This window comes from Nyctibius grandis, chromosome 2 (assembly GCF_013368605.1).
Source record: "Nyctibius grandis isolate bNycGra1 chromosome 2, bNycGra1.pri, whole genome shotgun sequence".
NCBI classification, from domain to species: domain Eukaryota; kingdom Metazoa; phylum Chordata; class Aves; order Nyctibiiformes; family Nyctibiidae; genus Nyctibius; species Nyctibius grandis.
In genome coordinates, this window is record NC_090659.1 from 55,848,574 (window position 1) to 55,875,320 (window position 26,747).

Here is a 26,747-nt window from a genome sequence, read left to right on the forward strand (position 1 = left end):
TGGAGATTATGTAAGGTGAAAGCTATTCATTTCTGACTATACTGAATAGAACTAAAGAAACCTGTTCTCGGATTTATTTTCAGATGGTGAAGTAAAAGTAGAACAACTTGCAGTCAGATTTAAAACCCAAGAAATGGCTAATTCTTTCAAGAAGAGGTTTAGAGAATGCCAGCTAAGCTTGTCAGAACTGCAGAAGGGACACTTATCTCTGGCAGAAGGACTGTCAAAGGACACCAACCCTGTTGTGTATTTTGAAGTTTCTGCTGATGATGAACCTATAGGACACATAACCATGGAGCTATTTTCAAATATTGTCCCTCGAACTGCTGAAAATTTCAGGGCCCTGTGCACAGGAGAGAAAGGATTTGGATTCAAGAACTCCCGCTTTCACAGAATAGTCACCGACTTTGTGTGTCAGGTAAGTGTAACGGGAAGACTCTTGATTGAGAGAATGAGATGCATCTTGACTAACAATGGCACTTCAAAAAAAATCCATTACACAGGATAGCATGTTCTTGTTGGCAGCATGAATCCAGTGTGCAAGGTACTCTCGTCTACCCTTTCCCTACAAGGAGAGGAAAAATGGTGCATGCAGCACTTGCTGCCCTAAGTCAAATGCTTTTTATGCATGCCTGCCAGCTGCCTGATGCTTTAGTGTTCCCTAGTGCTGCCATGTTAGTGTGGAAGAAAAAAGGGAGATAGACATCTCCTCTTACAATGGACAAGGGGTCTATTGCTAAACAGGAACAACAAGGAAAGTTAAGGGCTCCCAAACCTACCATTCAGCCTTCCCTCTCTGCAGAGAGGAATTTCTGTATGCTCACCTGCTAAGAACATGTACTTCCCAGGCTCCTCTTGCATTTTAAAGTACACTTTGTATTTCAGATAACGTGAACTTTAAAACTGATGTTTTCAATACTCAAGTTTCCATCTAAAAGAAGTCTTCTAGTCGTTATCATGCAGTGGCCTGTTCCTTAAAATACCCCAATTTTTCACCAAGAGTATCAGCCTGCAGTGCATCTGAACCCTTGTGTAGACAGTGTTGGTTTTAAACCTCTGTCCATTTGGTAGCACTAGCAAGTTCTTCACAAATGCTGAAGGCTTGTGAGATTGATCACGGCTCAGATAGACCTTTCCTTCTTTCCTAAAATTCTCATGAATAATTCAATCTGAGTTTTACTGACTTGTAACAGGCAGAATGAACCAACTTCCTCACCAAAATAAAAAATTACCCAGTCTCTTGATTAGGTATCACCTGTATCTGAAGTATACCCTTTCTGGCTTTTTTGTTAAAACTTTTTGGCTTTCTGATAAGGAAAGCAGCATTGCTTATTTAGGGTTTAAGCTTGTTTTGGGGTATTCCACATCCTATAAGGAGCAGACTTTCTTAAAACAGTTAACTGCACCATGCATACCCTGACAAAAAGTGATATTTTATCACATGAAATCAGTATATTCTAAGTTTGCTCTTCTTTGCCTGAACTTTCTCTGGGTACAGTGAGAAGCAAATGAGAATTAAGGCTTTTCTTCAAAGATATGATAACCTTTACTGTCACCTTTATGCATATAGTCAAATAATCCAAAGCCAGAAGCTTGCTGCCTTGCAGAAAGACAAAAGATACTGCTCACTAGCAGTAGCTGCTCTCCTGAACAAGCAGTAATGTGGCAAAAGCTGCAGCCTGCACAGAGGCACAAAATTACTTATCATTGGTACCTTAACCTTTTTCAGCTGATCAATTCTGTGCCTGCATGGACTAAGCAAGGACAGGCCTTCAATAACAGAGGTCCCAGCTATCAGGGCCAAGTGATGTGGGAAGCAGGCAGTGGGAAAGACAGGCCTACAGCAGTGCTCACCATGTGGAACAGGAAGATAAAATGCTGCGTTTAGAATAAATAAGGGATAAACTTACCACTGCTGCTTCCGTTACCATGAACAAAGCTGCTGAAGCTGGGAAGCCTTAGATATAAGTAAATATGGTATTTGTGAAAACTAAGAATGAGTTCTTCCAAAGCAAAGTCTTTACTGTTGAAAGGGAATTGTGCTGTTGCTTTATATTTTGGGACTTGTAAGTTCATGCTGTGCGCTTTTTTTTTTTTTGAGGGAGGTGATATAACTAACCATGATGGTACAGGTGGACGGTCAATTTATGGAGCAGCATTTGAAGATGAGAATTTTGAAGTGAAACACACTGGTCCTGGATTGTTGTCAATGGCAAATAAGGGCAGGGATACGAATAATTCTCAGTTCTTCATAACACTTAAAAAAGCAGAACACTTGGACTTCAAGCATGTGGTATTTGGGTTTGTGAAAGATGGAATGGATGTTGTGAAAAAGATGGAGTCCTTTGGTTCTCCTAAAGGGCTAGTAAATGGACGAATTGTCATTACAGACTGTGGACAAATATAGAGTTACTGCTTTGAGTATACAGATGTTCTAACAGTATAAATCAGTATTTAGATGTTATTGACTAATTATTTCAACTTCTTAAAATGGACACTTCTGATGTATAAATGTAAAATTACAGCTTATAGTTGGGTTTTCTATGTGTTCTAATTTTTTTTTGCATGTTAAATAAAAAGTTCAGACACTGGCATATTTCAGGTGTATTTGTGTTATCCTGACATATTTGTATTAAATGTCAAATTTTAAAAATTAAATCTTAGTCTTGTTAAAATAAATGTCTTGTCTTCAGTCTGGTTTGTTTAAAAAAATAAAAACTTGCCTAATTTGGCTTCCTGCTCTTATAAATATCTATTTTGAATATGCAAATTGTAGGTGCTAATTGCTGGTCAGTAATAGAAGGCCTTTGAAACTTACTCTTTTGATGTGCAGAAAGCAAGCTGAGGCACCTAGCAGGTAGATGCTGGATTGTGCTTGTCATGGTTTAACCACAGCTGACAACTAAGCCCCACACAGCTGCTCATTCCCTCTGCTCGAGTGGGATGGGGGAAAACAATCAGAAAAGTGAGAAAACTCATGGGCTGAGATAAAGACAGTTTAATGGGTAAAGCAAAAGCTGCGTGCACACAAGCAAAGCAAAGTAAGGAATTCATTCACTGCTTCCCATCGGCTGGCAGGTGTTCAGCCATCTCCAGGAAAGTAGGGCTCCATCATGTGTGATGGTTACTTGGGAAGACAAACACCATCACTCTGAACGTCCCCCGCATTCTTTCTTCTCCTTCCCCCAGCTTTTATTGCTAAGCACAACATCATATAGTGTGGGATATCCCTCTGGTCAGTTGGGGTCAGCTGTCCCACCTGTGTCCTCTCCCAACTTATTGTGTACCCCCAGCCTACTCGTTTGCAGGCCAGTGTGAGAAGCAGAAAAGGTCTTGATAGTGTGAGCCCTGCTCAGCAGTAACAAAAACATCCCTGTGTTATCAACACTGTTTTCAGCACAAATCCAAAACACAGCCCTGTGCTAGCTACTGTGAAGAAAATTAACTCTATCCCAGCCAAAACAATTAAGTGCTGTCTGAAGTCTCTGAATAGCACTTCAGTATTTGAAAGCTAGAGAATAATTCTTAAATGTTTTGATTTTTTTTCTTTTGCTGGAGAAGTGTACCAACTTTTTTTTTTTTTTTTTTTACATACAGTATTTCTAAATGACTTAGGTTAGTGAAAACCATCCAATTGCCATTGGGATGTTACCTGAAATGCTGTAGTCTAACTCCCTGCTTACTGCTGTCTTCTCAATATGTTTATTAGCTTCATTTCCTATGGCAGACTTCTCTGACCTCACTGCACAACCGAACTACTGTAGCTTACAGGTAACAGGATCATTTTATCTTTTAAAGCTTTGTCTCTCAGTAGTGAATATGCATGAATAAATGTGGGGGTTTTTAAACTTCTACTGTACAGTTCAGTGCTGGTATTTCAAGGTTCTTTTTCAAGGTAACCAATTTGGCATTACCATCTGTAAGCTGGAAATATGTAACTTACGTGTTCAGCCTTCAGGTATTTTTGGTATTTTTTTTTTTAAAGGAGGGTAAGAGTGCTTCTCCCCTGAAGCTTCTGAGGGTGATACAAAAATTGGAAATCTCCAAACCTCCTTGCTTTCTAACTTTCCTCACCGCAGTGGGAAGGTAGGTGCGGCTGGGTAAAGAGTCCGAAAGAAAACTCAGTAACACTAGAGTGTTATTAAGCAGGCATTCTTTATTGCAGCGCTGGGCAGCACTGGGGATTATCCACCATGAGTGCTCCGCAGGTTTGGCAAATTTTCAGGGACTATATACCATAAAGTTATACATAGTCATAGGATTTCCGAGAACTCATTTACATAACCATGAGATATGCAAATGGATGCTCTGCATGCGCAGTCATTTTCGCTGGTGGTCATCAGGGGTCTTCAGATGAAGGCTGGTAGTCTTCCTCACTGTGTTTACTGACTGACCCGTTTCTGTGCAAACTCAGGCCAGGGATCATGTAGGCCATGTCCTTCGAAGCAGCTGTTGCAACTCCCTTATCTTTGTTTCCGTGCCTCTGTTTTCCCAAGGCGAAGTTGTCTGAAGTGAAACACAGCCATCTTAGTTAGAAACTATCTCAAGGCCCAGTTGTGTGAAGTGAGATACGGCCATCTTCGTTAAAAAGGCTCCCCTTTATTTATTGATATAACTAGGTTAGTCGACTGTCTAAGGTATTTACAACATCCCTTGTTCTTGGGGCCCCAATCGTTTCAAGGGAATGCTTCTTCCATAAGCATTAGGCTGTAGAACAACACAACAAAACCGGTAAGCTTTGGATTGGATGTGTGTTAACATGCACTTAACCACTTGTGTCTGTCTACTAGTTACTTTTTTTATATTACATCTTCGCAGTTCACCATACGACACGCAGCTGACGGATTCCCCGGGGAAGGTGCCCCTGCAGCAGCCCGACGCTGGCCGGCTTGTGTGAGGCTGGGGCCTACCCACCTCCGCGGGCGGCAGGAGGGGAAGGCCGCAGCCCCGCCGCGGGGAGGGGAAACAGCCGCTGCTGCGGTGTGCCTGCGCCGCGAAGCCGAGCGCGCCAGGAAGCACCGGCGGTGGTGGGACAGGGGGTCTCCACTGCCCGCCTTCCGGCCCAGCCCGAGCGAGGGCTGCCCCCCTCCCCACCCCTCGGTCGGCGCCACGGGGCAACAGACGCGCCTGCGCCTCCCCCGCCGCGAGCGGCGGCCCGAGCGGCGGGAGACTGTGCGCATGCGCTCCGCCGCGCGCCCGCCTGTCCCCTGCCGCCTCCTGCGCCTGCGCCCGCCGCCTGCGGGTAGTGGCGGTTCCTTCGAGCGCGAGCGGCGCGTCATGGCGGGCCCCGGCCCGGGCCGCAGGCGCTTCGCCGGGCCTCTGCAGCGGCGCGACCTGCGGGGGCCGGCGGGGGTGAGACGGGAGGGCCGGGGGATGGAGGTGAGCGGCGAGGGAGGAGGGGAAAAGCCGTTCCTCCTCGCCCGGTCCCTGAGGTGCTGGCGGGGGGGGTCTGTGTCCCCTCCCTTGGGGGTCCTTGTAAACACTGTGGTAATATATACGCGTCCAGTGTGAGAGGCAAAAATGGGATTTAAACAGACTTTAGGAGCTTACGTGTAAAGTGTGTTCTTTCTAGTCCTGCCCCGTCCCTCTGCTCTGATTGCGCTACAGCAGAAGTGCTGAAGAGTCATCCTTGTCTGAACTTGAAATTTCCCTGGAAATGGCAATTCCAAATCCTGTGCATTCCCAAAACACAGCCTGAGCAGCTTGGCAGTTAGTTTTTGCCTAAAACTTTCTGGTGCCTCCCAGCTGGGCAGGATGATATGTGAATCCTCTTAGAAGTAGTCTACTAGGCATGTCTGAAACATGTATAATAGGATAACTCATTTCTTTCCTATCATCTTTTTCCACAGCAATTGCTAGCCTTATTTAGAATGCGTTAGGAGTGTTTGTGGTTTTTCATAAAGCCTAATGATTAGCTCTGTTTTCAGGGAGCAGGAAATTGTTCCATATTTAGTCAGCCAGAGGAGAATCAAACCCAGAGTTCATAAGAGACTGCCACAATGACCAAACAGTATATTATGTTTGGTATCATTCCCTTGCTGAGGTAAAGCAATGTTATTTTACACCAGAGAACGCCAAGTGCTTTGTATCGATATGAATGAAGGAACTGGATTGTGATTCCTCTGTTCCCATCCCTTGTGCTGATGTAAGTATTTATGGGTCTGCATAGTGGATTAGGAAACTGATCTGCCTAAAAATCCAGCAGCAAAGACACCCACCCCCATGCTGGTGTTTCAAAAGTCTTTCACACTTTGTAGAAGGAGTAGTCACTGGCTAGGCGTTTACTTTTATTTTGTCTGAAGTCTGTCTTTCACTGAGACAAATTTTTGCAGTTGATTTCTTGCATCTGTATTCCATGGGTCAAATGCTTCCAGTGTGCCCAGGGGATAACAGACCTTAAGTGTTCAAACTCATGCTGCAAGGGAAGTAATATGTTGTAAAAATACCCAGAAAGCGGCCAAAGATTGGGAGAGATTGAAAGCTGGATTTGGGCTAGATACATAGTTGGATTTGGAGATCAAGCTGATCCTGGGAATCATCAGATGAATACAGAAGCCTACCTTTTTTTTCTGAGGAAGTGTGACTTGCCATTTTAGGATCAGTAACCATCCCAAATAAGAGGTGAATTTTGATTTGAGTGATTTGATTTTGATTTGAGTTCTTTAGCAGCTGAAATCTGGATGTATCTGCCCTTAGCTCTTCCAGAAGGATTTGCAACTGAGGTCGCATTTTGTGGTGCTCCAGATGTGTTTTCCTTTGGGAATATTCTGCTTTGAATTGCAGAACTGTTCTTTAAAGAAAAATAATTTTCAGAAGTTATCTTTAAAAAACTATCGCTGAGACTTTAAAGTGTAATGCTTGCAAGGAAGGAAATGGTAGATCTGCTTGTGTGTTTTGTTATTTCATTAAAAAGCAGTATTTAAGTGCAAGGAAATAACAGCAGTTGATGACTTCATTTAGAGCATACAGAGAGATGCAACGAAACACAACTAAGATCATGAGAGCTGCTTTGAGTCTGGTCTTTTCTAACGTACATTTGATTGATTTTGCTTGTAGCCTAATACTTCTGTCATCCGTTTTGTTAGTACATAGTTACAAGTTAGTTGGAAAAAGTAGAACAGGAAACTGACATAAAAAGCCTAGTTGTAAAGACAGATGTCACTGTTTCTGTGATTATCTAATCCTACTTTTATGCCCGTATGTTACTGTCTTCATAGTGTCTTATAGTCTCTCAAATATTTTGACATATAACACTGAATATTTCATTATTAGGCTATGGGGAATTGTTTGCCTCTTTGTATTAATATGAGGGCCATTTACATTTATATATTGAAAAAAACCCACTTCCCTTTTCAAAGTCAATAGTTTGTAGTAAGTTCTGTCACGAGGCACTTTAACTGTTAAACAAGTAAGTTCTAACATACACTTTCCCTGAAAATTCTGACTATATTACAGTGTTTTTTGTGCTTTCTTGTAGGATTGCCTTTCAGGAGCATTACATACTGAATATAAGAGTGGAAGCTCCCTAGTATACAAAGGTAATACCAAGCAATGGTGCTTTGATGTCTTTTTCAGGGAAAATATATATATATTAAAACTGTATCATTCCTAAATTTATTTTAAGTAGTTTTGTATTTTCTCATTTTAAATAGGTAGACATTCTTGATCAGGGTTTTGTGATATCTGGGAGCCAGCCTGGGAGTGTTAACATTCATGTGAAGAGGACAAAGGATGCTTTAGACCAATGGTTCCCAGCCTGTTTATGTTTAAGTCCTGCTTGAAGTAGGTGGTAGCAGTCCACCTCATAATGCATACATTTGGCTTTAATTTAAGATATGTATGCATTTAATATTTAGAATGTCTTTGGGCTTCTCGAGAAACACATGTTGCTGGTGTATATGGACAGCAGGATAAAACAATGTGTTTATCAAACTTCGTTTATAGAAAAATTAGTATATGAAAGCAAGCTGTAAAACTTCAGAAAGACAAATCTGGTTTGAACACTAAATAATTCATCCTATAGTTTAAACTGTTCTAATTCTTCACTCATTTGTCAGGCTGCGTCAGTGTTTTTTTTTGATTCTTAAACATACATGATTACATGGCAAGCATTTCTGATAAGCCTTTGTCGATTTCTTAATGTCAGCTTCTCAAATGCAAAATAAAATTATTATTATTTTATATATTCCAGGTGTCATGGACAGCTCACTGGAAAATACCACTATTTCTTTATCCAAATGTTCTTTAGAGTCAGAATTTACTGAAGGTGGAATAGAGAACTGCGTCAGATCTTCTGGTGATTTCCTACAAAGTTTTGAAGACTGGGATTGGTAAGAGGTGTTTTCAGCTTTCGTTTATCATTTATTATTTCTCATAATCCAGATAAACCATGAGTAAACAATATGTTCGGATTGCACAGATCCAGAAGTCATTTTAAGATTCTTGTTTTCTTGTTAAGTAAGTAATGGTTTGTGGCCGATGTATGAAATAATGCAAATGCTGATTTTGATGAGGAGTATTGTTTCACTCACTTTCTAATTCGTGTATGTTGGAATTGCTGATGGGATACAGGGATGATATAAACTGAACTGGTGATATAAACTGAACTAGGAGGAAAGCAAATAGCTCAGACTGATGAACAACTTTAAGTTTATTTAGAGATAATTTAATTCCAAAAGCCAAGAAATCTCTTTTCAGGGCTACTTTACACCAAACATGAAAAAATAATGAAAAAAGAGGGTTTGTATTTTTAGCTTTCCTGGAATTAGGTGGTTGGTGGTGAGAGGAGCGTTGATTTTACCTGCTGCATGCACGTGCTTACAGCATGAAAATTCTAGCTTGTTACTACTTCTAAGTCAGCAACATTACTAATTGTTGTGGTTAAAATCTTGTGAGTAATAATGCCTTGCGTCCAAATGATTTAACTCTGCTATTTGTTATCTGTCAAATATCAAAATCTTAGATTGAGCAATGTTTACATTTTTATTAAAACATCTCTCAATGCTCTATATGTCATGTGTTAAAAAGGGACTGAGTAATTGCAAATTATTGCTTTTTTGTAATTTTTAGTTTTGATGATGAGCAAGATTCTTTTTATGATTCAAGTGGCCTAGAAATAGAAGAAAAGACCATTAATAGGTCTGAAACCGATGCAGTTCAAAATGCAGCTATATATGTGGAAACAGGTAATAAATACTGATTTTTTAATATTTTTACAACTCTGGGTGAAGTATAACATGTAATTTAAAAAACTTTCTAAGAAATGTATTTCTGTTCAGTTCAGAAATACAATAATCACCTAAAATGTATTTTAATTTTGGGATTTAACGTTTCATGTAAGTAAGAGTAACTCCTTTAGAATTAGTTTAGGAGGTCCAGGCATACTTGATGCAATACTAACATATGTCTTAAAAAGAAAAACCAACCTTTTATGAAACTGGTTGCCAGGTGACTTTATAATGTAAATGAAGAAACGGAAGGTGGGGTTTGGGTTTTTGTTTGTTTGTTTGGATTTATTTTGTTTTAAGTAGCTAGCTGCATTAACAAATATTACAACCTTGTTAAGTCAGATGTCTTTTGTCCGTTTAAGGGTTGAAAACTGGCAATGTGTAGAGAGAGTGTTGTCTGTTGTTCAGTTAACTCAGGAAATTCTAACTGGAAGATTGTAGCAGGGACCAGCTGGCATTAATTCACTGCAAATGTTTGAAAATGCTGCCCCAATTAGAGGAATTTGTGAATCAGTGCAGCTCTGTCTCTTGTGGAGAGTTTTAGCTTTAGAACATTGCTGAATTCTTTTGAAACTGTATCTGGAAGTCTGGAGACAGCCAGCCAGCCAACCAAAGCAGCTAAAAGGAATCTCAGAAGCCAGGCAGAACAGATCAGTGAAACTGTAATAGACTCTCACCAAGAGTTCTATTAAATGGGTGTGAAGACTATAAGAACAGCTTTCTGAAAACACATTATTTCTGAAAAGGAAAAAGAAAAGAATTTAATTGCACCAGGAAAATGCATGGTTTACAGTGTTTGGGATCAAAGGCAAAATAAATACAAAACTCTTAAATACCACACACATTCCTTTCAGATATGACTACTTTTTTCCTAGTTTCTTTTCCCTTTTTTTCTGTTTCTGTTATGATTTGTGTGGCGTTGTACTAGTTATGCTCTCCTTCCTCACCCCTGAAGCAGTACCACTGTGGCAGAACAACAGGTTTGGTTTATTGTCGTGCTCCAGCTGTGATGGGTGATCAACCACAGGGCAGCCTGATGCATACCACCCTGTCACTTGCTTATCTAGTAACCTTTTTCCTGTTTCTTGATGCTCCTTCTCCTTGTCCTTCTTTTCGCTTCCCCATTTGCTTGCCAAATAAACAACCCACCCCTAATTACTTTTTCCTCATTGGTCTGAGTTTTGCTACATCTGTACATGTGGTGGTTTAACCCCCACAGGCAGCTCTGCCCCACACAGCTGCTTGCTCACTCTCCCCACTCCCTCAGTATGAAGGGAGAGAATCATAAAGGTAAAAGTGAGAAAACTCATGGCTTGAGATAAAGACACTTTAATAGGTGAAGCAAAAGCTGCACTGGAAGCAAAGCAAAATAAGGAATTCATTTACTGGTTCCAGTTGGCAAGCAGATGTTCAGCCATCTCCTGGAAAGCAGCGCTTCATCACACATAATGGTTACTTGAGAAAACCACTCAGCAACAGCTAAAACATCCCTGTGTTATCAACACTATTTTGATCACAAATCCAAAACACAGCACCATGCCAGTTACTATGAAGAAAATCAACTCTATCCCAGGCAAAACCAGCACAGTACCCAAACTTGTATTTCTGATACTGTCACCTAGGTAATCGTGGCCTGATGTCATACCTGGGTGCAGTTGGCCTTGCAAGATGTCTCTCCCCCAAAAGATCACAATACTTCCCTTCAGTTATCTGTGAATTTTGGCCATTTGACTATGAAATCCAGCCATTCCTCACTGTGCTATCTGTAACTTTCATGAGCTTCTTACACAGTAATCTGTCATGTCTGGCAGTTTCTCATGTCATGTCCAGTAGTTGTTCTGTTAGCTTAGGTGTCAGGCCAAGGTCTAGTCAGCAGTGAATCACTTGCCCGAAGCCCTTACAAAAATAATAGGAGATTTTGGCGACATTATGATTCAGTCTGTGCATAGATTTCATACAGGTATCTGTGGGATTTCTGTATTGAAGTGGAGGACATAGTTTTACTTAGAAAACTTCATTGATCACTGATTGATTCAAATAAGTCATGGAACACAGCTTTGAACAATTCTCCATAATTCTTTAGGAGATTACTTTCTCATTTTGATACCTCTTGCTCTATACTTGTCAGTCTAAATGCCTAAAATAAGTTTTCGATGTTTTGGAACAACAATAATGTCATTATTTATTTAGCACTAATTTTTTAATGTAAAATGGATTTTTTCTTTCCGTAGGCAGCACCTTACCATCCCATTTGGCTGCAAATATACGAGAAAATAGTGACCAAAATATTACCAATGGTTTGGTAAGGAAAATTGTGAGTGGAACTCATGCTCAGGCATGTAATGGTCAAGGCTTAATACCACCTCACATCAGTCAAATTTATGATGAATTATTTGTCATACATCAGAAGCTCCAGGTAGGAACTGGAAGCACCTTAAAAATTTTGTTGAGTAATGTTATGGAGATTCTCACTTTTGACACAGAATTCAGAAATTACTTATATACTAAATCACTGTTACTTATATACTAAAACTTAATGACTTCTATACTAAAACTATTACTTACTCTAATCACAGTTACTTATATACTAAAACTCTGTCATCATCCTCCTCTTTCCCTAAATTAATTCACTGATTTGGTAGTGGTTCTTTGACTTGCATAGTGGGTAGATCAGATAAAATTCGGCTTGAGGGATTTTGAACACAGGGCTGCTACATCCAAGAGGAGCGTCTTATCACGCACTGTGATCATGGAGGGAAACGCCTGCAACCATTGCTTCTCCTGAGGGCATCTGAAACTATTCTCCTGGCTCTAGGCATTCAAGAGCGCTTGCCTTCATGGCCTCGTGTGAAAACACTCCATTCTGCCTTATCTTTACTCTTCTGCTGCTGGGGAATCCCAACGGTTCATCCCCTAGTAGGCCTAGGCCACTAACAGAAGAACCTCCTTTACGGTTTTATTTTGTAATAGCTCCCATGCTTCTGCTAGATTGCCTGCCAGGACTGTCTTTTGCAAATATAATTTTGTATCTCTTTTTCTTTCCTCACCACTTTTTCAGTGATGCTTCCCACTAATTGAAGAAACAATATAATAATCTAGTGTTCAGGATGGACAGTTCCATCAGACTCTGTTTTGTCTTACTGTTAATACCATATCCAGAATTTTTGGAAGCAAAAGCCTAAGTTTGTCTAGGTTTATACTTGAACAACCCTGTAGAGATGAATATTGTATTTTGAGAGGCCGAGCCATCCCGACGCGCATCAAAGTCATGTGGGTTGTTGTGTGGGGAAACTGAACATAGATGTCCGTCAGGATACTTTTAATTAGTAAGTTATTGTGTAACACTGTATAATTTTACAAAAAGCTAAGCATATCTCTGGGAGAGAAAATTCAAATTCAGTATAAATTGCAGTAATTTCATGGATTTTAAAGCTGTTTCGACATTTGTTTTCTTGATACAGAGAGAAAGTTCAGCACAGCAGGAGTATGCTCTGCAACTCCAGAAACGAGAGCATTTTCTAACAGAGCGAGAAGCATTGCTTTTTAGACATGAAGCAGCTTTGGCTAAAATAAGAGGTGTTGAGGAAGAAGTTCACACAAAATTTGGAATTATGAAAGAGGTGCAGTAATATATTTAATGACATTTATTGCTCTACATGCCATTTAACTTGTTTGTAGCTATCTTAAGTCATTACATGTTGCTGGATATAATGCTTATTTCTTTAAACTGCTTGAAATCCTCAAATGAAAGGTTTACATAAAAAGTACCACACAATATTGTTAGGGTTTTTGTATGGCTTCTGTTTTAGAGTGGCGCATTTAGTTGTCTGATGCGTAGGTGCATTTTACTGTTACAATTTAGAAAAGAAAGCTAAAATTTCTAAAATAGCAAAAGATATATGACCAGTATTGAGAAAAAAATGTGGTCTATCTGTAATTGTATGTAACTTAAATGAGTATCTTTGCATTAGCTGTAGTTGAAGTAGATTTCCTTGGAAAGGCTTTAAGACACAATGAGATCTTATGACAGAACAACTATTGCAGAGAGTATTAGCAGAGAAACACTCAAAAAGTTCAAAGAAATAATAGATCAACCTAACTTTGGGGGTATGGGAGGAAATGAAATGGTATGATTTCAACTATGGAAAAATGTGTGCAGCAACACTGTTCTTGTGGGTGTTTGCTATTGAATTTAGGTCTTGTGAAAAGTTTTGGTTGTTATCCAGAAAATCACCAAGAGACGTCCTTATATGTGTACTTAGTGTCAAAACCATAAGATGAGAAATTAAATTTCTTTGAAGTGTGCAGATAAACCTTTCCCACAAGCTGTTATGGGAGGATGGGATGACATGTTAAAAAGGGGAAAAGGATGTCAGAAGAGAGGGACCTCAAATTTTGATCAGGGAAGGAATAGATTAACATGTTAATTTAGATGTTTCAAATCTTCTGGGCTTTAAGAATTTTACACCAGTTGGAGAACTGGCTGATGAAAACTCGGGAAAAATTAGTGATTATCTGTGAAAATTTGTGGAGGTCAAATGGAGTATTGGAAGACTAGAAAAATGGGGTGCCTTTCTTTTCAAAAGGGAAAGAGTTGTACAGCCATCAACTTCATGCCAGTTCTCAAAATAAATAAATAATTAAATCGTGAAACAAGCTATGAATAAACCACGAGAAGGACAATGCAGAAAACAATGCAATAAATAATATTAGTGTGTGTTAATCATAAATGGTCAAATCAGTCTCATTTCCACTACAGCAAGGTAACAGGCATTGCTAATAGAGGAGTAGTACTTATGTGTATGTCTGGACTTAATTAGAAATTTTTTATACAGTTTTGCATGGCATTTTCTTAATCATATTAGGAAAGTATAACGTAGATGTAATGCAGTTGGTGTAAAGCTGTAGTGAGACAGTAGTTCACAGTACAGTTGAAAGAATGTACATAGTGGATTCTGGAATGTCTTTTCAGCCCAGTATTTAGTATTTTCAGTAAGAAGTTTGATGGTGAGAAGGAGCACATTTATTAAATTTAAAGAAAATAGCAAGTAAGGGGGAATTTCAAGCATGATGAAAAAGAACATTGGGATTAAAATTGTTCTTGGCAAACTCAAGATATGGTAAGTCTGGAAAAAACATTATGCTCTTCAGAAGGTGTGACTGTACAGTATTGCACTTGAATAGAAATATTAGCTGCAGAAATAGAGGAGGATGAGGAGATGCATGGGTTCAATATGCAGGATGAATTGAGGGTGAACATGCCAAACTTGAGCTACGTAGAAGGCTGCAGCAAAGAGGGAGGAACTAATATTTTTTTCATGTCTATGATAGGAGAAATAGTAGTAGTAGTAAGGGAAAATTAGGTTAAATATTAGGAAAAACTAGATTTAAGCAAAAATAGTTAAGCATAGGGACAGGTAGATTGGTAAGACTGCAGTGTTCCCAGTATTGGAGGACTTAAAAACAGACTAGGCAAACATCTGGCAGGAGTGAAATGACATAGCTGGTTATGATATGGATGACATTGCCTGATTTGCTTGTGGAAGTGAATCGCTTAGACATCCTGGCATCACCTACAACCCTATGGCTTAACAACTGAATTGGTTCTACTTACCTTTCAGATTAATCATTCTCTACTGATTCTTCCCAGAACAGCTATTGAACTTCAAATAAAGCTCTTAACTGTGTATGTAGAAAATGGAAGTGAAATGTTCCATGTGATGGGATAGGGTGCACTCAGTTACATGTTGGCAGCATCTGCATGTTTATTGGTATGAAAAGGGGATCTGTCATTTCATGTCATCTTAGCCAAGTGTGGGTAGGTGCTTTAGACAAGAACGTCCTGCCCACAGCTGTTCTGATTCTATTGACTGAAGAAGAGCGGCAGCTGAGAAAAAAGGAATTGTAGATGGTTTTCCTGTATAGCTGGAATGGAAGTTACTGTGCTTCCAAGCAGAAATATAGAGAAGGATCTCTTCAGGGCTTGCTTCCTTTAAACTTCTGCTGTGCTTTATTTTTGTCATTTGCACATGTAGAAAGAGAGGGTATGACTGGAAATGGAAGAGTAGAGAATGAGTGGGTGAATGAGTGAAGAATAGTGAATTCGTGGAAGGGGAAAAATGAGAGTAAGTGTATATATAGCTGGAATATTTTCAGTAAAATAAAATTTCGCTGTTTTATCAAATCTGAGGTGCACCAAATGCACTGGTGTCCAGAGAAGGTTAAATCTAAAATCAGATTCAGGGGAATGAGAAGAATGGCAGTGGATATGCAGGTTGTAGTTAGCAATTCGTATGCTTGTGCTATAAACCAGAGCACTAGTCTAAGAGGCATAGGATTAGTTTCTTGCTTTGCATGATTCGGAGTGCCCAAAGCCAGAAAAACTAATTGAAACCTCAAAAGTTGCTGCAAATCAGAATCACAATTTTTTGTAATTATGTGGAAGAATAAGCTGTAAATAAAAGCTTTGTCATTGGTTTTAGTTCACAAACCTTTCCCACATCTGACTTGTCTGAGAAACGTACATATTGATAAAATCTGTTTTGGGTAGAATCTGGAAAGAGTAAGAGGCTGTGCGCATTGCTCTCGGTTTCTTTATAGATTCTTCTTACCATGCAGTGTGGATGTTGTTTTTCTCACCATTGGGTGAATGTGCAAATTTGGCCATGCAGAATTACAAACTTGATCTTTGAAAGTTTGTCCTATTATTTGAACACTAAAAGGGAACTTAGCTTAGAATTGTTTCTAAAATAGTCTCTTGTAAATCATGTTTTTAAATTTGATATTTCTATAGCAACATGAGGCAGAAGTTAAACAGCTGACAGAAGCCTTGAGAGAAATAACTAAAGAAAATAGGAGGCTGAAGTCGTCATTTGACACTTTGAAGGAAATGAATGACTCTTTAAGAAAACAGGTAAAATTAGTTATTTCCAGTTATCAGCAATTTCACAAGTTACAGTTAACAATTATAAATATTTAAACAGCTTAAGTTTGCAAAATTGCTGAATTTTTGTTTCTGTAAGACAAGAATTGTATGAATGACTGAGAGTACTTCCCACACCTTTTTCTAGTACTTGAAATTTATCTTGTCTGATCTTTTACAGTATAAAAAAAGTTGGACTTAGTCCTCTGACCCACTAGCAACATGTTAGGAAGGACAAATCCATGTCCTGAAGCAAATTGAGAGTGGATGGAGAGAAAGTATTTTATAACATAATAGAATCCACCCTGTGCTGAATTGCTGTGCTGATTCTATTAAATAAAAAGTAGAATGTGTATTTCTAGCTTCATGTTTGCTCAGTATTTTCAGTTATTTTTACAAATGTTAGTTAAGGCAGGGTTTTCTCAGTTCTTAAGCTGAGACAGTGTTTCATAGTAATACAGAGAGTAAGAATTTTCATCTCACTTGACTTTTAAGTCTGACCTAAAATGCTGACACACAAATTGCTATCTAAACTATTTGACCATTGTTTATTCAGTGAATTAATTACAGTTCTGATAGTCTGAGTAGAATAAAAATCTGCGTTGGAGCCTTATTCTTTCTCTTAGAGAAGGTCAGACCTAACTCCTAGAACATTGACGTTCTGGTGCAATCCATCTGTCTCTTTATTTCCCCTCACTATAAAATCTTTGCATTTCTGTGCAAACTAAGGGCTTCCGTGATAATCGTGCTGTTCATTGTTATATTTGTAGAGCATGTTTCTTATATTTAAATGGAGGTTACAGTTTCCCTCACCTTTTCTCACAGAGCAAACTGGTTTTGTAGCATTGTCAGTAACTGTTTCATTCTGCACAGAAGAAAACTTTCACCCTCCCTATTAACAAGACTGTTGGACTGTTCTTGAAATGTGTGCTCCATTTTTATGTCACTTCTTCATGAAAAGTGATCAAATGTGTAGTGCCTGTATATCTAGAGAGGCATTGTAGTGCTTATTCTTCCCCTGCAAACTGAAAGGTTGGGCTGCAGGTCAATAAAGAGCTACTGCTGTCTTATTTATCCTGGAACAGGTTGCCCAGAGAGGTGGTAGGGTCTCCCACCATGGAGATATTCAAAAGCTGTCTGGACATGGTCCTGGGCAGCTGGCTTTTAGTGGCTCTGCTTGAGCTGGGGGGTTGGACTAGGTGACCTCCAGAGGTGCCTGCCAACCTCAACCGTTCTGTGATTCTGTGATTTGTTGAGGAGGTAGATGATGATTTTGTTTCTATCACTTAACATGCTCAGAAGAAAAAACTTGAACGTAAATAATTTAGCTGCTCAGCAGCCACACCAAATTGTTACAGTGTGATAAGTCAGGAAGTGAGTTTTGAATTTACATATAGTTTAATATTTTCTGATTCTTTCAGCTAAGTGATGTAACTGAGCTGAACAAGAAGTTGGAAGGTCAAGCGAGAAAAGTACAAGGTCGTTTAGAGAATCTACAAGTAAGGTTTGTTCTTACATGGACCTGCTTCCTTTATAGGTAACAAGTGAAATATAATTCATTGTTACATTTTGTTGTAGAGGAAGCATGAATTTTTAATGGTACGAAAGTCTAAGGATATATGTCAAGCGGTGCAACAAAGTAAACCTGTCAAGCAGGAAAAAGTGATGATAACATCAAAAATTGCTAAGGTAAGAACTGCTAAAATGAAAGATTCCTTCGAAAATGTAACTTCCAATTTTATTTTTTGAATGAATTAGTTACAGTAAGAGAAGATACAGATTATATTGGGGGAAAACAGGCAGTTAAGAATTAAGCTTGTTGCTAAAAATGAATCTGTTGGATTTCATATTGTGTATGTGTATAGTGTATGCATATATTTTTATTTATGTGGTGTTTTCCTCTTCCTGTCACATCCTCTTCCATCTGTCAATTAAAATATAACCTGCTTACACTGTAACTCTTTTCTTTGTGTCAGAGCAAATCTTAAACTCATTCTGGGTACTGCTACAGTATAGCACTGTTCTTATTCATAACACCTGCTAAAAACTAGTCAGTCAGAGGTATCAGATAAAGAATTTTAATTTTGTAAGCCAGAGGTGATTGTACTACTGTTATTTTCTTGAGAAATAGTCTTTAATGAGGGAAGAGAATAAATGTAGTGTTTATACACAGTTCCAAAATGAGCACCTTGTCTTCCTTAAAATATCTTCTTACATCACTTAATGAAATGCTTTCTGTCTCCATGTTGTTCCATTTAGTAGCAAGTTGTCTGGTACTGCTCTGCCAACATCTCCCAACTGGTAATGATTTTCTCCAGCTAGAGGCTCAACTGTCAAATTGGAAAGAGATATTCACACCATCCTTCTTAATTAATCTACATCAGATGCCTTAAAACTGTGCTGTCTATATATAGCCAACATATTTCTCTGTTTACATAGGTTTTAGTGTACTTTGCAAGTGAAATATAAACAGTATTAGCAGTTAGAGTTTTGAGGGAAGAGGAAAACAGTTATCTGAAGGTAGATACAGGAAAACTTTTGAAGTCTTTAGAGAACTGTTCGTGCAGCCTGTCTTCAGGTACCTCTGGATATCCTTCATAGAGTGTTTTTCATTGCAGTGTAGTCAGGGACAGAATGACAATTTCATGAAGTCTTTGTTCTTTTTCTAACAATGCTAGTTACCCAGTTACATTTTAACAACAGTGGATTGTATGAAATAAAGCAAAGGAGGTCTAGTGCATTGAAATGAGAATTTCCACATGCAAAGGACCCTAAAGATTTGCTTTCTCCTGTGATTCATTTGGCCAGAATTATACAATGGAGTGATTCTGTATGTGGAAATATTTTCCTAGGCCTTTTATAACCATTTCTCTAAGTACAAAATAAATTATGTGTGTATTTTTTCACACCCAGAAACCATCACAAATAGTCCCTGTTCTTCAGCGGGGATGGGAGTGAGGTGAGAGAGAGAGAGAGAGAGAGAGAGAGAGAGAGAGAGAGAGAGAAACGATGCAGTGTCCTTTCTGGATCTCTATAAGAAAGGCCTGACAACAAATGGCTTAATGAAATAGATGTTTTAATAAGACAGCAACTCCATTCATGAAGGACGTTCACACAGGAGAACTTCATGTTGCTCTTTTAGACAAAGGCAAGGCCAGGCAGGAGGTGTGACCACCGGTGCCTAGTGGGAGCTGCCTGCAGGCTCCTGTTTCAGCGAGCTGGCTGAGTTTATCCTGCAGCCAAGCACTGGATAAACTGTGCAGTTGCTCAATCTGTGCTGCACAGCACAGGCTGCGCCTGCTCAGGTTAGCTGTGATGCGGATCTCTGACTCCTTGATGTACAGTGGTCTCCTGGTCAGGATCACAACCTTCCATCCCTTTGTCCGCCTACAGTTTACCTTTCCCAGAGGTATTATAAGTTACAGGTTCTATTAATAACATACAGGATTCTAAAACCTTGGGTACAAGGTCCAACAGAGCAGACATGGCCTGTTGAAGATCACTGTTTCCTCAAATAGAACGTTTTCCACAGGCTCCCAATACAGCAACTTACCTCCCAGATTTTATCAGGCATATACTCATCATCCTTTAAATGATGCATAATATTTCAGAACTAATGTACTCTCATATATTTCTGTCTGTTACTATTTTGGCTTAGAAAAATCATTAACAATGATTAAGTTAATTAAGCTGAAATATCTGATGTTGTGGATGTATTACAGCTACCACTGAACTCACAAGTTTATGAGCTCTTAACTTTTCTTATGGATTGGATCTCAGACCAGCACCTTAGCAGAATAAAAATACAAGAAGAAAGAGAGGACAGTCATAAACTTCTGGTTACACAGACATCCAAAAAAACATACACCCAGGAAAGGTGTATGAAGGTAAAGGAGTTTGGATTGTTTGCTTGTGTTAATATGTTTTTGGATTTATGGGTTTTATTAAATGATTTTGAGAATATAATAGGTCAGTCTGTTTTATACATGCTTTGGATACAGTAATTAAAGTCACTGTTAATAAGTCAGTATTAATTCCGGCAGTGAGATATAATAGGTAATTCGTCGTTCGTAAAGCATACGGATCATTTTTAAGGTGAATGTGTGATGTTCAGTCTCAACTTGAGAGTTTCAGCATTTTATTTCAAGTTACTCCTGTCAGTTGATAATTTGTCTTGTGTTTTATGTATAATACATAATTCCTTTTTTCTCAGGAGATGGACATGTCTAATTTAAAATATTTTTATGCCTATATTAGGTATTAAATTTTCAATTTGTGACTGATAAAAGGTGATACTATGCTGTACTTCTAATATGTTTATTGTTTTCTTTCTGGGGATGCCAAGGCTTGGAAATCAGTGAGGTGTTCAGAAAATCTTATTTTACTGTTTTTCTCTATTATATTAAAGATTTATAGCCATTGAGACTGGCTTTTCACATGATGTATCTCAACTTTTACATGTAAACCTCTGTAAAATTTAAAATCTGTGTATGCATATAATTCTGTTACCTGTACTGGACCTGCCCAGTGAGTATTTGCATATGTAATCTGTTAAACTCCAAGAGAAAGTTGGGAGTTTGTTTTTCACTTATGGTTAGCTTATACAGTAGTTTCCTATACTGCACGCAATTTTACTTTTGTATGTTTTTACAGCTTTTGCCTATTGCTATTGAGCAACTCCAGTGGATGCCATTTGTGAATCCTAAACTACACATGCCTGTGATCAAATTTATTTACTGGTCTATAAGACAGCTAGACAGTGGTATTCAGGTAAAACAAGTAGTCCTCTCGCAGTATGTTTTTTAAAAAAATAAATTCCCAGAAGATATTAATGGATTTTGTGTTTTAAATACATATGAAAAGTGGATGTTTTCAGATAGTATATATAAGAGAAACTCTGCTGTCTTTGCAAAGTGTAAATTCATAGTGATTACCACAGATACGTGGCAAATGAAAAAAAATAAATTATTTTTCAAGTTAATTATAAATTTTGCATTGCAGATCTAAACATAGTTTTCATAAGCATGTGATCTCTGTTGTGGTGTCTGAGCATCTCAGAAATTATATTTTTACATATGTATTTACAGAACTTTAGCACTCGAAAAGGCAATATTTTTAGGTTCACTTTATGCATGAGATTTGTTGAAATTGTTGGAAATGTATGGCAAAGTAGCAAAGGAATGTTGATATTTCTGTTCTCTGCTCAGCATCTAACCACAAGACATGCCTCTTACTCGCTTTGACTAGACTGCTATAAGAAAATATTTAGCAGTATAATAAAGACAGTAGCTGTACTGAAAAGACTCAGAATAGTGCATAGCACTGTCAATGGTGCTTTTGCCAAAGCAAAAAGTAGGAAACTTTGTAAATATCTTGAGTTTAAATTCAATAGAATAGTAAGCTGTTGACTGTAGTGCTAATAAGAAACTATATTTCAAAGGAGCATATTGTGAAGTTTGATTCTGAAGTAATATTTCTGTATGGTTTATGCTGAAACGTCTAATAGATCTCACCTGCACAGTTTTCTTAAGGTTCATGTTTAGACCTTGATTCTGTAAATGCTTTTGCAGGATATAACTTCAGGCATCTTTACGAAATAGAGTTGACTGAAGCTGAGCTTGATCTGGAACCAGAGGCAACTTAAATAATGCCAGCATATCAAGGGCCCTCACTAACTAGTCTCTTTGAAGTATGTGTTGATAAAGCATGTGATAATGTTGTTCATCAGCTTTTGGAACACATAGTATCTCCTATACAGATTATATTCCAATACGTGGTCAAACCATTTGCTATTTAATATTTAATCGCTAGGGGAACATATGTTTCTCTACATAGTACACAGGGTTTTAATGTTTACACTAACTGTGCATTGTTTGAAACAGCATGCAACAATGACATCAACAATGAGAAGACTTGGCGAAGATATTTTCAAAGGCATAGTAAGTAAAGGAAACCCACATAGTTCTTCTGAACAGTCTACAGAGAGTAAATCAAGATCGGCAGCTTTCTTTAAGAGTTCCTGTATGCCTTTGAGGTTTCTGTCAACTTTAATTGTGCTTAAAACAGTGACACAAGGTAAGTTCTGGTTTTTAAAATTTATTTATTTATTTATTTATTTCAGTCATGTGCCTGGACAAAAAAACATTTCAGTGATACTGTAGAGTCTATTATACTTTAATAGTGAAAAGTGTGTTTACTTGAGTTTTACTACCTTGTGAAGCAAAATATACTGAAAACAAGTATGAATCTTCTTATTATTCATTTCATGTTGGAACTTATATGTTCCTTTTCATATGACAACTTGTCAAACAAATCAGCATTTCTGAAGAAGAGGAAAAGAGATCTTGGTAATTCTGTCAAACTGTCACTACAGCAGTGATTGGATTGCCAAGATCTTTACTGCATAGAAGGGCACAGCTAGTTGCTCTTTTCTAACTTGAAATAAGTAGCGGATTTTGTATAGTTTTAGAATTTCACTGTCCTGTTTAAGCTAGTAGGTTTTTTACCTATCCCCTGAAAGGCTGATCAGCTGCAGTGTCAAGTGTTTCTTTTCTGACATAGTTACAACTTTGCTGCATTTATCTTTATAAATAAATCTGATGTTCATAGGTGTTTCTAATGTATCTGTAGTCACATAGAGAAAGACACTTGTGTAGTGGATTATAGTTGTTAGACTGAATTGTGGTACAATATATGTCATGAAATTGCTTTGTCCCTTGGTCTAAGTTTAGTATACAGTTCATACTCCAGCCCTTACCTGTCTGTTGCTTCCCTCTTCTCCTGCCAAGTCTGGCACTGCAAATGACTACCCATAAAACGTTATCAACGTCGAAAAATGCTACTCCATGAAATAGTCAGTTCTTGGCATGATTGTCCATTCAGATTTCACTGTTAAATAGACTCATTTACAAAATCACCATGTTTTGTTTATATAAAAAAAGTTTTAGACTTCAAAGCCACCTGTCTAGCATGAAAAGTCACTTTTTTATCCAAAATCTTCCAAAAATTACTGTGTTGATGTAGTAGAGTAATGTACTTTGTTAACAATGCAAAAAGCAAATGAGGTCATATCAGGAGATAAGACAGCTCTGAAAATTCTTCTGCTTCAGATCATGACAGGTTACTTCACTTACATGGTTTTCAAGGTGCTGTAGCAAGTCTTCTCAGTGGGGTCTTCTTTGAAAACAGATATGGTCTGAAAAGACTAAGACATTTTCTTTAAAGTGATGACAAAAATAGACCGTTTCTTGTGATCTCTGACTGTTGAGCATGTTATGACAAGGGGCACTCAGATTTTTAATGCTTTCCTTCATTATCCTTTTGACATAGAGATTAGTGTATGCTTTTCTGCCAGAACCCAGAGAAGAAAAAACTTCAATCAATCTGATGTATGGAGATATTTTAAAATTAACTTACAGATTAGCTTTGGTAATTTAAACAAATTCTTACCTATTTCTAATTTATATATGACTTCTTTGAAAACTTCAACAGTAGTACGTAATCTGAATTATGCTTGAAGGTTCTTAATTCGTAAATCTGCAGATTTGATGAGTAATCCAACTCAATTTTGACTTCTATTATTAGCTTTCTCTTGACTTCATTGCTTTAATTCAATAATGGCTTTATTGATTGCTACGAAGCAATTTTGTTCACCTATGCAAAAACAGTCCATCAGAAAAAAGCAGCAGAGTTGATAGGTCCCCTCTGAATCCTAAATGCAATATAATTGCTACATATTACCAAGTTGAGCTTCTGACTATGTAAAGACTTGATTTTTTTTGTGTATTTATTTCTTTGGAAAAAAAAAAGGAAAAATTAAAATATCCTCTTAAACAATATAGTCCAGACAGCCTTCAATGCCTATTAAGGGATTATTGCATCTGAAACAGCTCTGTCATTTTCAGCTCATGCTTCTGCCTTTTGTTACCGAAAAAGAATCAGGGGATTATGTAGGGGGGCATTACAGGGTGAGTGACTCTTTCCTTTCACTGTGAGATTTTTTTCTATTTCCACTTTGTTCCCAGGATTCTCCCACCTTTTGCACTAGCAGAGATGTGTAATAGTAGAGTAAAGTAGAATTCTCTACTTAAAACCTATATAATTTTGTGTTGGCAAAGAAATAGGGGAAGTTGGGTCTTCTCTGCCTCATGGGAGAGGGAGAAAGTAAAGGTTTCAAAGTAGACACTACGAGTTAACAAGAAACAGATTGTGTCTGGACAGGGTGAGAAAAAAAAGTGGAAAATATATCTCAAAGGATAGAGTAACTGTTCTCTCAGCTGATTTGTTAACTGCTGCCTTTAGTTATGAAGCCTTTTACCTCTTCAAGGGAAATAGGGAACAAGAGGGGTTGCAGAACCTTTTTATGGAAGTCAGGAAGAAAACACTAATTATATACCACTAAAAGCAGGTGTAAGACGTGATTACTGCCTACTTGCAACAATTTAGGAGTACTATGGTACTGCATAACTGGGATTTTCTGCAAGAATAAATTTTACAAAGATAGCATAAGAATGAATGTATCTATAACCCTTTTCCAACTCTTTGTGATACTAACCACTTATTTTTCCCTTTTCAAAGACATTTTAAAAGCAGAGATCATTTTGATGGCAAATAATTGTTCAATGGGGTTATGACATGAGCAATCTAACCTAACTTCAGAGATGGTCCTACTTTGGGCAGGAGGGTTGGACTAGATTCCAACGTAAATTATTCCACTTTTGCTGTCTTTTGTTCTCAGAATGGTTTGTATTTTAAAACGTCTTTACTAGTAACACATCCCCTCTGCTAGTAACACAAAGAGATGGAGACAGGTTACAGAGATGTTAATTTTTAAGGTAATCCTGAAAAACCATGCCAGAATGTCAGAATCAGATGCCTACTTTGACATCTGATTTTTTTTTTCAATATCTCTTGCGTGAAATATGAATTTTGGGCCGAAAGAAAGACAGCAGAGATCCACATCACGAAATTACTGCTATATCTGGCATCCTGATTGTCACTAATTAGGGATGCCAAAGATTTAAAATCCATAGATAATGAACAATGTTCTTGTTCCTGGAAGTCATCCTTCTGGATGGTTAAGCAGATTAGTATGTCTTTATGCTTAGCTGACCTGTGCAGTATTTATATTGTGAGTATTTACAGTAAACACAGGATTTAAACATGGTAGAAGACCACCCTGACATCATTAATGAACAAATACGGTAGTTCAGCTGTTGGAGAGAACTATTTCAGTCAAGATATTTTGGTGAAGCATGATAATTACTCTTAAATTGAGACTCACATTTCTAGAAATGTTTGATAAAAAACAATGCAAAAAGAATCGGATTACAAAAAATAGTTATTGCAGAGACTTACCGTAAGCAGATGAATGCTGTTGGTTAGAATGAATCAGTTTGGCTTCTCATGGTTGCTTTTTACTGCTGGCTTCTACAACATGGAAAACATGATCTGTTCTTAAACATATGTTGAATATCACTGTGTATGAATTTTGATCACTCTGACCACATGGCACTAAATCATCTAGTGGTAAAGTAGCACATTTGGTTTGAACGTATATCCCATTTCCTTCAAAAAGTCAGTACCCAGCAGATGGCACTGTAGTTAAACTTTAGCTACAGGATAAATTGTTTCCTTGTACTTAATTTTCTGCGCTCCAGATGATCAATGCTATTCCAAGATACTGAGAAAGATTTGACATCAGGAAATTAAGAAAATTAGATTGGTTCACTTAATCTACGTTCTTCATATGATTTAGTGCACTCCACAATGGTTGAGTATATAAAATGTATGCACTGAAACTTAAACTGCAGCTTTTTATAGGAAGGAATGGGAATAGTTGCTCTCATGAAAGTAATTGCTCTTATTCAGACAAATCAGCCCTTGACTCCCTTAATAGAGGTTTCCCAGGTGCTGAAACCAACATTGTCTCAAACTATGCAACCTTATAATTTCTTTCCTCTCAAGCAAAATATTAGAAGGGCTTTATATTTGTAAGTATATTTTTCTTCAACGTATGAGTTGTAGGTAGTCTTTTTCTCCACTCACAACAAATTGTTAAGGATAAAAACAGACAGAGGATGTCTTTAAATAAAAATAGAATTTAATATTTTCAGCCATTTAACTTCTAAGTATATATCTGTAACAGTAACTCTCAGGATAGCTATTCATATATTGCTTAATGGAACTACGATTATAGACGTTTTATTGCCTGTATTCTGATATCTTTCAGTGGATTACCTGGCTCAGGCATTTGATTCCCTTCACAAAGACTTGAAGACAGACGAAGGGAAGGCCTTGTTTTTGGAATACCAATGTGTGCCTGTCATATTAAGTCACTTAAAAGTATCCAGTAGAGGTCTGCTTTCCAATGCTCTTGATGGATTGCTTCAGATGACCATGGAATCTGGTAAATGTGGGTAATTAAAAAAAAAAAAAAAAATCATGATCAAAATAGGTAAGGTAAGCATAAATACAACATAAAAATAGCACGATTCTCCTGTATAAATAATCTAATCTAGTATTAGCATTCGTTTGTATCATGTAACTTATTAGAGACATAAAATGTGTTTCTGAATTGTCTGTCACTTTCTGACTTG

The 26,747-nt window shown here is 37.9% G+C and overlaps 2 protein-coding genes and 1 long non-coding RNA gene across 7 annotated transcripts in view; 2 read left to right on the forward strand and 1 right to left on the reverse strand.

Moving 5' to 3' along the window:
- LOC137677842 (E3 SUMO-protein ligase RanBP2-like) overlaps positions 1-2,632 on the forward strand; it is a 42,673-nt gene extending 40,041 nt beyond the window's left edge. For all 3 annotated transcript variants that reach the window (XM_068425479.1, XM_068425480.1, XM_068425481.1), the window contains 2 exons: positions 84-418; positions 2,102-2,632. In XM_068425479.1, the coding sequence (XP_068281580.1) occupies positions 84-418; positions 2,102-2,407 (641 nt within the window). In that variant the 3' untranslated portion in view covers positions 2,408-2,632. The remainder of the gene's footprint in view (positions 1-83; positions 419-2,101) is intronic.
- Positions 2,633-4,136: 1,504 nt separating this feature from the next.
- On the reverse strand, positions 4,137-5,111 carry LOC137660558 (uncharacterized). Of its 2 annotated transcripts, none has more exons than XR_011047702.1 (2): positions 4,795-5,111; positions 4,137-4,506 (listed from the first exon to the last, which is right to left on the reverse strand). It is a non-coding gene; the product is annotated as an uncharacterized lncRNA (long non-coding RNA). The 2 variants fall into 2 exon arrangements; XR_011047701.1 differs by having other exon boundaries at positions 4,137-4,707.
- A 228-nt stretch (positions 5,112-5,339) lies between these two features.
- CCDC138 (coiled-coil domain containing 138) overlaps positions 5,340-26,747 on the forward strand; it is a 41,355-nt gene continuing 19,947 nt past the window's right edge. Inside the window, exons 1-13 of one of the 2 annotated variants that reach the window (XM_068425211.1) lie at positions 5,340-5,352; positions 7,478-7,538; positions 8,192-8,330; positions 9,070-9,185; positions 11,459-11,643; positions 12,689-12,847; positions 16,021-16,140; positions 17,571-17,648; positions 17,728-17,838; positions 19,872-20,036; positions 20,803-20,919; positions 22,032-22,224; positions 26,381-26,557. In XM_068425211.1, coding sequence (XP_068281312.1) covers positions 8,197-8,330; positions 9,070-9,185; positions 11,459-11,643; positions 12,689-12,847; positions 16,021-16,140; positions 17,571-17,648; positions 17,728-17,838; positions 19,872-20,036; positions 20,803-20,919; positions 22,032-22,224; positions 26,381-26,557 — 1,555 coding nt within the window. In that variant the 5' untranslated portion in view covers positions 5,340-5,352; positions 7,478-7,538; positions 8,192-8,196. Of the gene's footprint in view, positions 5,353-7,477; positions 7,539-8,191; positions 8,331-9,069; positions 9,186-11,458; positions 11,644-12,688; positions 12,848-16,020; positions 16,141-17,570; positions 17,654-17,727; positions 17,839-19,871; positions 20,037-20,802; positions 20,920-22,031; positions 22,225-26,380; positions 26,558-26,747 lie in introns of those variants that run through there. The other variant, XM_068425213.1, reaches the window with a different exon arrangement.